Here is a 13559-nt window from a genome sequence, read left to right on the forward strand (position 1 = left end):
AGCAAAAGGTCTGCTCTTCCAGATGTCAAAACCTGGCTATGCTTCTATTCTAAATTAGTATTGGATGGTGTGTAATAGATATACACTTTAAATGTTGCAACATAGGGACATGAGCCGCATAATCTTGCAGCCTTCCTCTTTGCTACAGGATTGTAAACTGTAAATTTGTCACAAGTGATTTATTTGTGACAGATGCTTGTCAAACACATTTTCTGTGCAGAACTCCTATATGCTAGTCCAGGCAGAAAAATCAGTCTGAGGAATTGTTCAGTGTTTCTGCTATATATGTGGTATATATGTGATAGATATGGATGGGGAATTGGGTTAACTAAGAAGAAGGGGGAAGGTGTGGTTCACTGGTAGAGCTGCTGCCTCTGCATTTTGAGATTGTGAGATCAATTCCCAGTGCTGCCCCCTGTGACCCTGGGCAAGTCACCCAATCCCCAAGTGCCCACCACCCTGAATGTCAGCCTTGAACACCAAAGCCACAAAAACACGGCAAACAAGTCCCCTCTCCCTTCCCTTTTTGGATTGGAAAAATAATATATGCCATGTTTCATATGGATAGATTGTAGATCATCAATCCCAACAGATACAGCTAGACAATATTTATTATTCCATATTATACATCCGATTCGGTTAGGACAGAGCTTCCCAGACTATGAGTAGGGACTCCAAAAGGGGTCAGAGCACCTAAGTTTGGATTCTCTATAGTTGGATTCTCTATAGTTGCATCATTACTCCATACCTCCAGGGGGCCACGCAGTTTTATTTGGCCACAATCACGAGGTCACAGGCATGCAAAGTGCTCCTTTTATCAAGCAGCGGCCGAGCCTTTGACCGCGGGCCAGCAAGGTAAATGCTCTGACACTCATTCAATTTCTTTTAGACTAAAATGCCTTTGTGAGATTCTTCTCTCTTAAATATTTGTAAGAGGGGATGATGTAGGGTTATTTGTTGTAATCTGTTTTGTTATGAAGATTATGGGAAATATTTTGTGTCTGTTTTATTGTAATCTGCTTAGGTCATAAGCAGCAAAGAAAATTTTTAAGTAAATAAATAAGGGGTCCTTTTACTAAGGCGCGCTAGCTGTTTTAGCGCACGCTAAACGCTAACGCGCCCATAGGATATAATGGACGCATTAACGTTTAGCGTGCACTAAAATCACTAGCACACCTTAGTAAAAGGACCCATAAATGTATGCTAGTCTAAGGTCTGTGATCTTTATAGAGCCTAACAGTGGCGCAGTAAGGAAGGGGGTGGGGGCTGTCTGCTTGGGTGCCATTTTTGTGAGGGCACAGGCACCCATACTCCTCTGCACTCCAGCTCTTTCCCTGCCCCCCCCCTGCCATGCGTGTGCGCTGCTTCCCGTCCCCCTTACCTTTGTAACATTCCTGGCATGAGCAGCAAACCCCAAACTGCTGTCGTGCCAGCACCAGCTCTTCCTCTGACATCACTTCCTGGACCCGTTCCTAGGAAGCGACGTTAATCAATTTCTGTCAGAGCATTTACTTCGTTGGCCCACGGTAAAAGGCTACTACTACCATTAATTATTTCTACAGCGCTCCCAGACACACGCAGCGCTGTACAGAGTCACAAAGAGTAAGAAAACAGCCCCCGCTCGCTGCTTGATAAAAGGAGCCCAGAGATCGGGAAGCACTGGGTTAGAACGTGAAAACTTGCAGCGTGATAGTTTGCAAAGGCACTGCCAAGTTGATTTCTCAGCTAGAATGCACAAGATGTTGTTACAGTCAGAACAGGGAGAATGACATGAATGGAAATCCAAGCTCTGTTCCACAGTAGGACAGAAACTTGGATTCATAAAATTAGCAACTGATGATCTAAAGTGCCGACTTCGACGTGAACCCTAGAGCAGTCCTCCCAAACTGGAACTGAGCTCTCACCATGGCTGTGTGTGGATGCAGTATTTCTTTCTTTGTTTTGACTGCATGGATCTTACTAGAGCATCGAAATGCCAAGCTTGCTCTGTTTGTACTGAACCTCTCACGTTGTCAACCTCCTAATCATGTCTTTATTTTCACAGATTCCCATTCTGAGCATGACATCTTCCCCTCACGGAATAAACTGCATGCCTTAAGTTTGCCATTGCCTCTAAAACTAATTCTGTCTTTATTTTTCTTTCCTTCCCTCTTCCCCCCATTTTTATTTTATCACACACTCTTTATAACCCTGCCTGCTATTAACATCACATACTCTTAAGGAGTGCTGTAAGAATCAAACCACTGAAGCGGCTTTTATGGAACCGTCTGAATTTTCTCAACAGCAGCATCACAGTAAAAAACTTTTCAGTATTCCCGAGGTTGCCGAGGAAGACGGTGAATACTCGGAACTGTTACATAAGGGGGGAGTGGGCATGTCTTCTAAGATAAAAGGCCTAATAACTAGAGACACTCGAGTGCCCAGGACCTACAGTCAAGATGGCCGTCACCAGCGCCCTTCGTATTCCGCAAAGCACAGGTTGGGGGGAACAGATCTAAGTCTGGAGGACTTTACTTCTGAAGAGAAAGGAAGCAAACAAAGTAGAAATCTCACAAGAAGCCCAGACAGTGGCTTAGACTGTGGGAGCGAAGAGGAAGAGGCTCGACTCAATTTCAGGAACGCTGCCAACTTGGTTTCCACAAAGCCTGCGCAGAGCTGCTGCTCACGGTTCAGTAACTGCTCATGCAAGAAAACCTCCAAACAGCTGCTGAGCCGTAGGAGAACCTTAACCAGGCAAAGCAGCGTCGAAGAAGATTTTGGAGATTTGTCCATTGGCACTATAGACAACAGAAGCTGCGCCAATCCCAAGCACGAGAAGCAAGAGTCCCAAAAATGTCATAGAAAAGATCATTTAAATGATGAGGGAATTCAGGCTGGCTGGAAGACAGACTTAAAAGTGAATGACTGTAGGGCATCTGTCCCACTTCCAAAGTCAACCCACAGAGACACAGAAGAATCTTTGGTGTGTGAAATAAAGCTTCCTTCTACCATCTGCTTGCCAAATCAATCCATTTACTTTCTTTTGTTTTTTGGCTGTCCATCTTTGAGATCTCTTTGTTGATACTCTCATCCCTTTTTGATTTATTAATCTCTGCTGAATCACAGGCTTTATACCATGCTGAAATCACTTTAATTTGCTTTTAGATGTAACAACGAGTGCCCCACAGAAAAATAAAGCCAAAATCTACAACAGCGGCTGCTTCCATTAAAGGACAACTGAATCTAAATTTTAATTAAGGGTTAGCTGAACAATTACCTAATCGTTTGTTTTTGTTTGCATGCAATGTGCTCCTGAAGGGTATAATTTATTTCAGAGTGTTTTATTAGGTAAAAAAAAAAAAGAGAAAAGTCCCCTGGATCAGCTTTCTTTTAAAGTCATTCTAGCTGGAAATGCTTATTTTCTCATAGAGTGATTTGGATCAAGCACTGATTTCCACGGTTGGTTTAACCTCCTGAAATATAGGTCAGACGGCCAGCTTAAAGTCTCCAAATCAAGTGACAATTTAATGCACTGCAGTAAAAACCAGGGCTGAACAAGACATTTGAATATCTGCCCGGGGAGTATTTGCAGCTAACCTGGCCATTTTAGAAGCCGGTTTAATTGGTCAGCAGAAGCCAGAAACCTCTCCTATATTAAATGAAGCCCACCTGAATTGTTTCCATTTTAATCAGAGTAACAAAATGAGGACCCAGCTCAAACATTTTTCATCCAACTGACATTGTCAGTGATCACTCTTTTAACAGCATGATGAAATTAGCCGATCAAGCTGTTATTTTAGGCAAAATGTTAAGTTGTACTAGTTCATGAGTGGTCGGAATCAGCAAGCATAAACTGGCAATTAAAACCTACTGGAATCTCCCTAGAGTAGATTTAAAATGTTACATAGTGGTTCTTGAATGATCTGAGTGTTAAAATGGGGTTGAAAATATTGCACTGCCATACTCTGTTAACATGGCTGAAAGGTTGCAGGAGGGACTGGGCCACACTTGAACATGTCTAAAAGATGTGTGTGTCGCATGTACTTTTAGACAAGCTGAAAAATGGATTGAGCTGAGGAGGGCTGTTGGCAAGCACTGGAATATACATGCGAGTGTTTTATTTTAGAATTCCTATGCATACTTCGTACCTGCTGTGTGAGCGCTGGCCCAGACTTTCAAAGTGAAACTTTGCTCTGGGTGCCCCTTTGAAAATTAGTTCGTAAATTATGGACAAAGTGACTATCAGGTAATTGCTCTTGTCATACTTGTAAGGGCACCTCTTGGGACAGGTAGTGCCTGCTGCCAGAGCATCGGTGCCAAAATAATCGCAGAATAGAAACTTAGAAAAGGGGTGCTTAAGTGATCTAGAAGTCTCTTTTGGGCAAGAAGCCAGACACACTAGAAAGCATGGTCTTTAAGGGCTAGATTCACAAAGGGCACAGATCGGATCCAATCCGTGAGGGATCGGATCCAATCCGTGTCCGGGGGGGGGGGGCTGATTCACGAATCGCCCTCAATCATGCCCCCATCCGACTGTCCGACGCATGCGTAGACCATCTGTAGATGGTCTGCGCATGCTTAAGAGCAGTGACCTTTTTTTTTTTACTTTTACTTTTTTATTTTTACTCTTTGCGAGCCCGTCTCGTACCACGGGCTCATAGTGTGGGGAAGGGCAGGAAAGATTCGGGATCAGAGCAGGGCGGCCAGTCGAGGCGGCAGGAGAGATTCGGGGCAGGCAGGAGAGCAGATTCAGGGGCAGAGAGTAGGAAGCAGGAGAGCAAATTCGGGCCAGAGCAGGGCGGCAGGAGAAAATCACCGCAGAAAGTTGGGGCAGAGAGAGCAGGAGAGTCAGGGACAGAGAGCTGGAAAGACAGAAAGCAGAGCAGGAGATGGCAGTCAGAAAGCTGTGAACGACTGGTCCCCAGCAGTCGCTTGTTTGTAATCGGCCAGCCTAGTCGGTGTTGCAGGGTTTTGGTTTATGAATCACTGCCTGCCGTCATTTCAATGCCGTTCCCCCTCATTTGCATTCGCGGTTTGGAGGATGATCGGGACAGAGGTTCGTGAATCGGGTCGGAGGGAAATTGGGTCGCAAAGGGGTCACAAACCAATCGGTACACGATCGGTTTGCTTAGTGAATTTAGCCCTAAGTCAGATAAAACTAGATGTTCCAAAATACATATGAGGAGAGACTGGAAGCCCTGAATATGTATACCCTAGAGGAAAGGAGAGACAGGGGAGATATGATTCAGACGTTCAAATACTTAAAGGGTATTAACGTAGAACAAAATCTTTTCCAGAGAAAGGAAAATGGTAAAACCAGAGGACATAATTTGAGGTTGAGGGGTGGTAGATTCAGGGGCAATGTTAGGAAATTCTACTTTACGGAGAGGGTGGTGGATGCCTGGAATGCGCTCCCGGGAGAGGTGGTGGAGAGTAAAACTGTGACTGAGTTCAAAGAAGCGTGGGATGAACACAGAAGATTTAGAATCAGAAAATAATATTAAAGATTGAACTAGGCCAGTTACTGGGCAGACTTGTACGGTCTGTGTCTGTGTATGGCCGTTTGGAGGAGGATGGGCAGGGGAGGGCTTCAATGGCTAGGAGGGTGTAGATGGGCTGGAGTAAGTCTTAACAGAGATTTCGGCAGTTGGAACCCAAGCACAGTACCGGGTAAAGCTTTGGATTCTCGCCCAGAAATAGCTAAGAAGAAAAAAAAAAAAAAAAAAAAAAAAAAAATTTTTTAAATTGAATCAGGTTGGGCAGACTGGATGGACCATTCGGGTCTTTATCTGCCGTCATCTACTATGTTACTATGTTACTATGTTACTACACTCTAATCTCCCTTCTCCCTCTTATTTGCATTATATTGATCTTGCTGTCCCTGGATAGCAGTTCTGGTGATGCCCTTTCTCGCGTTACCTGTATAGATAATAGTGGAATATGTGGAATATCTTTTGTTCTTTCATTTGTATGACACTGTTTTTGATTAAAAATCAATAAAAAATTGAAAAGAAAAAAAGAAATGGTCATATAGCTGCTGTATAACACCTTGAGTGAATCTCTTCATGAAGGTGGTTTGTAAAGCTAATATATAATTAAAACATAGAACAGTTCCATGAATCACAAGTGGCGGCCCATCTTTCCTCCTAAGAACGAGCTGGGTGTTAATTTTTTTAAGTTTTATCATGAGGAAGCGCATGGGATTTATATCTTCAAGAGAGCAAATGATATTTTCATATCAGTGACCCGCTTCCCTTCCCTTCTCCCCAAATCTAGCATGCACAGAGTTGAGAAAAAGGCTGAATTTGGTCAAGTACTTCTGTTGGATTATGAGAAGAAAATGGCATTCAGTTGACTATCTCCAGCAAGTGAGTCATACCTAGAAACATAGAAAAGGATCATATGGTCTAACCCAGGGGTCTCAAAGTCCCTCCTCGAGGGCCGCAATCCAGTTGGGTTTTCAGGATTTCCCCAATGAATATGCATGAGATCTTTGTGCATGCACTGCTTTCAATGCATATTCATTGGGGAATTCCTGAAAACCCGACTGGATTGCGGCCCTCAAGGAGGGACTTTGAGATCCCTGGTCTAACCAGTCTGCTAAATCCATGCCAACTAATAAATTACAATACTTTCTCTTATAAATCTTCTTTGCTTTGCTTGACTTCAGATGCTGTCATCATCTCCATCACTTCCACTGGGAGGCTGTTCCACACATCTACCATCCACTATATAAAGAGACATTTCCTTAGACTGTTCCCGAGTCTACTCTTTTCAAACTCATTCTTTGATTCCCCTTATTCCAATGACTTCTTTTTAAAGAAAGAGACCCATCTCCAATCCATTAATACACCTTAAAGGTATTTAAATGTCCGTCATACATCCCTTTTCCCGTGTTTTCTGAAGAATATGTCCCTATGTGCTTTATGACAATGATGACTCTGTCCTGTTTATAGAAGGTGTGGTCTCCACAACTCCCAAAGTGCTCCAAATGAGGTCTCACTTCAGACTCATACAGAGATACTATCATTTTCTTTTTCTTATGGCCAGATCTCTCTTTATTCACTCAAGCACTCTTCTGACTTTTGCCATCACGTCATCTATCTGGTTGGCCTCATTCATGTCATCAGATACAATCACCCTAGAATGAAACCACTATTCTCTCCTGGGTTTTTACAGCCAAATACACAACCTTGCATTTATTAGTCTTAAATCTCGTCTGCCAAACTCTAGACCATTCCTCTAGATTACCTACACCTTCCATATTGTCTATCTTGTTGCAGATTGCGGTGTCGTCCACATAGAAACAAACTGTTCCTGACAGCCTTTCTGCAATATGGCTTACAAAAATGTAGAGAAGAACTGGTGTAAGGACTGATCCTTTGTGGCATACCACTAGTGATGCTTAGTTCCATTTCTCGATACCCTATGTTGCTTCTCACTCACACAATTTCCAATCCAGTCAGTCTCTTTAGAGTCCATACCAGGATTGTTTATTTACAAGTTGCCTATTTGGAACAATATCAAAAGCTGTGATGAAATCTAAGTACATCACATCTAGCCCTCTCCCCATGCAAAACTCTGGTCACCCTATGAACAAACCTGATCAGCTTCATCTGACAGGAGCTAATTGTAAAACCATGCTGCCTTGGACCCTGCAATATCTTCTCTGTTAACAATGATTCTATTAATTTACTAAGTAGTCTATAGTTCCCAGTGCAGCAGTGTTTCCCAAGCCAGTCCTAGAGTACTCCCTTTCCAGTCAGATTTTCAGGATATCCACCATGAATATCATAAAAGAGATATGCATATTAAGAAGGCAATATATCCAAGTCAATTTAAGAACATAAGAATAGCCTTACTGGGTCAGACCAATGGCCCATCAAGCCCAGTAGCCCGTTATCATGGTGGCCAATCCAGGTCACTAGTACCTGGCAAAAACCCAAAGAGCAGCAACATTCCAGCATCTCAAAGAATAGCAAGATTTCGGAACACCAATGAGAGCAACATTCCAGAGCTGAGATTGTGATGTCATAATGCCTCATTCCACAGTGCCTCAGAATCAACCTCATCAGTGATGTTACAATGGCTTCATTGTCTTATACTTGGCTCATATAAGAACATAAAAATAGCCGTACTAGGTCAGACTAATGGTCTCTCAAGCCCGTAGCCCATTCTCACAGTGGCCAATCCAGGTCCCTAGTATCTGGCCAAAACCCAAGGAGTAGCAACATTCCATGCTACTGATCCAGCACAAGCAGTGGCTTCCTCCATGTCTTAATAACAGATTATGGACTTTTCCTCCAGGAAATTGTCCAATCCCTTCTTAAAACCAGCATGTTCGTGATGGATCTACTCAGTGGCGTACCTAGGGTATGTGGCACCCGGGGCCCATCATTTTTTGACACCCCCCCCCCCCTCATGTAAAATTTTTTTTTTTTTTTTTTTTTTTTGCAATAACCATGAAATGGAATAAATGGTCAGAATAGAAACAGGCAGTGAAAATTTTCTTTTTTTTTTTTTTTTTTTTTTCCAAAGTATTTTTATTGAGAATGGCAAAAGGTCCAGACAAGCAACCATGGTCTGTACAGAAACTTATACATTATCAAAAAGAACACAGAATGAGAGTAACAGCAACAACAAGCATGAACAAGCCTCTCCCAAGAGAAAATTGCCAATGAGAGGCATAGCAATACACAACAAAAGGCCAAAACTTGGGGCAAGCAAACAAATCCCACCCCAGAACCCACAAGAATAATAAGCCGGACTAGACCCTCAGCCATATTTTATAATGAAAAAAACCCCCACAAGCAACAACACCCAGACCGCTCACCAGACACACCAATCCGCACAACAAGCACCCAAGAAACACCCAGCCACCACCCAGACAAAACTACCAGACACACCTACCCCACCAAGCCCAGACCCAACCCCCCCTCCCCAGAGAGTGCAAGCGCAAAGTGGACCGTGAAAAGGGCAGCTGCAGAAGTGGAAAGCCCCAGATAAGTAGGTTAGCTAAAGAAAGCCCACAGATAGAAGAAATCAGGATAACAGAAGTTCCAACAAATGCTCCCACAGAAAATTTTCTTTTATTGAACCTCATTTATGTAACCATTATTCCAAACATAACATAACATAAATTATGTCTGAATTGTCATGACATCAGAAGTACATATGGAGTAGTTGCAGGTGATGCTTGGGACAGTTCTGATTATGTTAGTTTGGTTTTATGTGTTTTTTTAATAGAAGGGTTTTTATTTCTTTTTTTAAGGTTTTGTAGTTTGTGGTCGAGGTCAATAGGTTGTAGAGTTGGGGGTCAAGTGTTGCAGCTCGAATGGCTAGGAGGTTGTCGAACAGTTTTTTTCTTTTGACGTTTTTGGTTGGAGGGTGTGTGAATGGTGCGTGAGTTCTCCTATGTCTGTTTGAAGTGGATTGAATTATTTAGCTGAAGAAATTAGTTACCCCCCCCCCATTCCACACACATTAATTCTCTTCCATTTTTGTTCCCATTATAAAAAAACACTGATAAGTTCCCAGGAAAAAAATACATTAAAATAAGAAGTGAAAACAAAGGCCCCTACAGATGAGAACATAACATAAGAATAGCCTAACTGGGTCACACCAATGGTCCATCATGCCCAGTAGCCCATTCTCATGGTAGCCAATAGTGCTGCCCGATTCAGAGAAAAATATTTCATTCGATCCGATTCACCCTGTTGAATCGATTTTTCGATTAGATTCACTGTTAATGACACCGCTTTTTAAGTTTAAACAAAGTATGACAATAAATTTCACAACAACAATAAATTTCACAAAGTCCTGAACGTCATAGACTTGGCTTTAAACTGAGAAGAAGGGGAAAGCCGATAGTCGACCTGACCTCGACACATCGGACATCAGTACCTGACAAAGGTACTGAACTGGGACAGTGTAAAAGAGGACTCGAGTCTGAGGGTGTATGGGATGAAAAAGGACCTAAAGACGCATTGCAGGGATCAAGGGCACAAATGGACCAGGTAAGCGGCACCAACACAGAACAACAGGAAACAGAGGGGCAAAGTCATTGTGAAAAAGAGCCCAGGACGGAGTGGGAACTAGGAGAGCAGGAGGAGCAGGGGAAACAGGCAGAGGACGTCACACACACACAACAGGAGGAGGACGAAGCTCAGGAGCTGGCAAACCATGGGGGAAACTACAGGAATACCAAAGCACAAGGGAAACAAAAAGAGAGGACTAAAAACTGGGTCTTAAACTGCCTATACACAAATGCTAGGAGCCTGAGGGCCAAAATGGGAGAACTGGAAATCACAGCCAGCAATAAGGACCTAGACATAATTGGAGTCACAGAAACGTGGTGGACCGAGGACAATCAATGGGATGTGGCCATACCAGGGTACAAACTATACAGGAAAGACAGGACACATAAAAAGGGTGGAGGAATAGCGCTGTACATAAAAGACTCCATACCATCAGCCAGGACGGAAACAACAGTACGGGCGGATGGCCTGGAATCACTATGGGTTAAGCTACAGGGAGGAGCAGGAGCAGACATTAAACTGGGTCTGTACTACCGCCCACCTGGACAACCGGAAGAAATCGACCAGGAGATGGAGGCTGAACTGAAGCAGGTATGCAGAAGCGGAAATGTGGTGGTGATGGGGGACTTCAACCATCCTGGGATAGACTGGAGTATTGGGCACTCAAACTGCGCAAAAGAGACAAAATTCATAGAAGTCACGAGGGACTGTTTCATGGAGCAGCTGGTCATGGAGCCGACAAGGGGCGATGCCACTCTTGACCTAATCTTCAACGGACTAGGGGGGACAGCAAAGGAGGTGGCGGTATTACCCCCACTAGGTAACAGCGATCACAACATGATCCAGTGCAGGCTTGAAATTGGATCATCAAAGGGGAAAAGAACCACAACGACGGCACTCAACTTCAAAAAAGGAAATTATGATGCCATGAGAAAAATGGTGGGAAAGAAGCTCAAAGGCAACATAGGGAAGAAGGAATCCGTAGAAAAAGCCTGGACCTTATTCAAGGAGACTGTGCACGAAGCACAAAGCATATGCATCCCCAAGTTTAGAAAAGGGTGCAAAAAAATAGAACAAAAAACCCAATGTGGATAACAAGTGCAGTGAAGAAGGCGATAAGCGACAAGAAAGCATCGTTCAGAAAATGGAAAAAAGACCAAACAGAGGAGAACCAAAAAGGGCACAAAGAACACCAGAAAGAGTGTCACCGAGTGATTAGAAAAGCAAAAAGAGAATATGAAGAGAGACTGGCAAAGGAAGCAACAAACTTCAAGTCGTTCTTCAGATACGTCAAGGGGAAGCAACCGGCGAGAGAAGAAGTGGGACCATTGGACGATGGAGACAGAAAGGGAGTTGTAAAAGAAGAGAAAGAGATAGCTGACAGGTTAAATGAGTTCTTCACATCAGTCTTCACGATGGAGAATATAACCACCATACCAGAACCCGAGGAGATCGTAATAGGAGAACAAGACGATAAGCTGGTCGATTTAGAGGTAAGCCAAGAAGATGTACTCAAGCAGATTGACAGACTAAAGAGCGACAAATCGCCGGGTCCAGATGGCATTCACCCAAGGGTACTCAAGGAACTAAAAGACGTAATAGCGGAGCCACTTCGACAGATATGCAACCTATCCTTAAAAACCGGAGAGATCCCGGAGGATTGGAAAATAGCAAATGTCACGCCCATCTTCAAGAAGGGCGCAAGGGGGGACCCAGGAAACTACAGGCCGGTGAGCCTGACCTCAGTCCCGGGAAAGATGATGGAGGCACTGATTAAAGACAGCATCTGTGAACACATCGAAAAAAATGGGCAGCTAAAACCGAGTCAACATGGCTTCTGTAAGGGTATGTCATGCCTCACAAACTTATTGTACTTCTTTGAGGGAGTGAACAGCCAGGTGGATAAAGGGGAATCTATAGACATCATTTACCTTGACTTCCAAAAAGCCTTCGACAAGGTGCCACACGAAAGACTGCTTAAAAAGATATGGAACCACGGGGTACAAGGGGAGGTCCACCGATGGATCAAAAACTGGCTGGCAAACAGGAAGCAGAGGGTTGGCGTAAAGGGCCACTACTCAGACTGGAAAGGGGTCACGAGCGGAGTTCCGCAAGGGTCGGTGCTGGGACCGCTCTTGTTCAATATCTACATAAATGATCTAGAGGCGGGAACTAAGTGTGAAGTCATTAAATTTGCAGATGACACCAAACTATACAGCAGGGCTCAAACCAAGGAAGACTGCGAGGATCTCCAAAAGGATCTAACGCAGCTGGAAAAGTGGGCCGAAAAGTGGCAGATGAGCTTCAACGTGGGGAAATGCAAGGTCATGCACGTGGGGAAAAAGAACCCGATGTTCACATACAAAATGGGGGGAACACCACTAGGGGTTAGTAACCTGGAGAGAGACCTGGGAGTGATGGTAGACGCAACACTGAAGGCATCGGCGCAATGCGCCACAGCCTCTAGGAAAGCAAACAGAATGCTGGGTATCATTAAGAAGGGTATTACGACCAGGACGAAGGAAGTCATCATGCCGCTGTATCGTGCAATGGTACGGCCGCATCTGGAGTACTGTGTCCAGTACTGGTCGCCGTACCTCAAGAAAGACATGGCGGGTACTTGAGGGAGTACAAAGAAGAGCAACCAAACTGATAAAGGGAATGGAAAATCTCCCATATACCGACAGATTGAAGCAGTTGGGACTTTTCTCCCTGGAGAAGCGAAGACTTAGAGGAGACATGATAGAAACCTTCAAGATCCTGAAGGGCATAGAAAAAATAGACAGGGGCAGATTTTTCAAATTAAGGGGCGCCACAAGTACAAGGGGGCACTCGGAGAAATTGAAAGGGGACAGGTTTAGAACAAACGCTAGGAAGTTCTTTTTCACTCAGAGGGTGGTGGATACATGGAACGCGCTTCCAGAGGCTGTTGTAGACAAGAAAACATTAAATGGTTTCAAAGAAGGTTTGGATAGATTCCTAGAAGAAAAAGGGATTGGGGGGTATAGATAGGAATAGACCATTGCTCAGGCAATGGGCCTGATGGGCCGCCGCGGGTGCGGACCGCTGAGCAGGATGGACCTATGGTCTGCCTCAGCGGAGGCAACTTCTTATGTTCTTATGTTCTTACTTAAAAAAAAAAAAATCACATTTTTCCATTAAAGCAGTTCTGGAGACATTTGCTTGAACAGTCTTTTTTCCCAGTCCATAAGCAAGCAATATGAAAAAGATTTCCTTAATTATCTACTCAAACATTTTTGCTATTTACTTTCATTGTACCTATACTATTATTCAGTAGAAAAAATGGACTTAACTGTGCAGGAAATGAATCTCCTCATACACCCACCATATAGTGCAAAAATGTGCAAAGGTCTGTTTTTTTCTTTCGATCACTACATAGCCTAATGCCACACAAGCAGCGCTGTTACAAACATATTCTGAAGGTCAATGCTAAGGTTGACAAAGTTTCCTTCCTTGGACCAGAAGGAGATACTGACAAACCACTGGAAGAGATTCTAAAACAACTACCCAGAAATAACACCC

General features: G+C 43.8%; 1 protein-coding gene across 18 annotated transcripts in view; it reads left to right on the forward strand.

Annotated features, from left to right (window-relative positions):
* The window catches only part of RIMBP2 (RIMS binding protein 2), a 598797-nt gene that overhangs the window by 484644 nt on the left and 100594 nt on the right, over positions 1-13559 (forward strand). Inside the window, exon 21 of one of the 18 annotated variants that reach the window (XM_033956357.1) lies at positions 2222-2962. The exons of the other annotated variants lie outside the window; for them this stretch is intronic. Within the exon in view, the coding sequence (XP_033812248.1) occupies positions 2222-2962 (741 nt within the window). The remainder of the gene's footprint in view (positions 1-2221; positions 2963-13559) is intronic. 18 annotated transcript variants of the gene reach the window in all.

This window comes from Geotrypetes seraphini, chromosome 8 (assembly GCF_902459505.1).
Source record: "Geotrypetes seraphini chromosome 8, aGeoSer1.1, whole genome shotgun sequence".
Taxonomy (NCBI): Eukaryota; Metazoa; Chordata; class Amphibia; order Gymnophiona; family Dermophiidae; genus Geotrypetes; species Geotrypetes seraphini.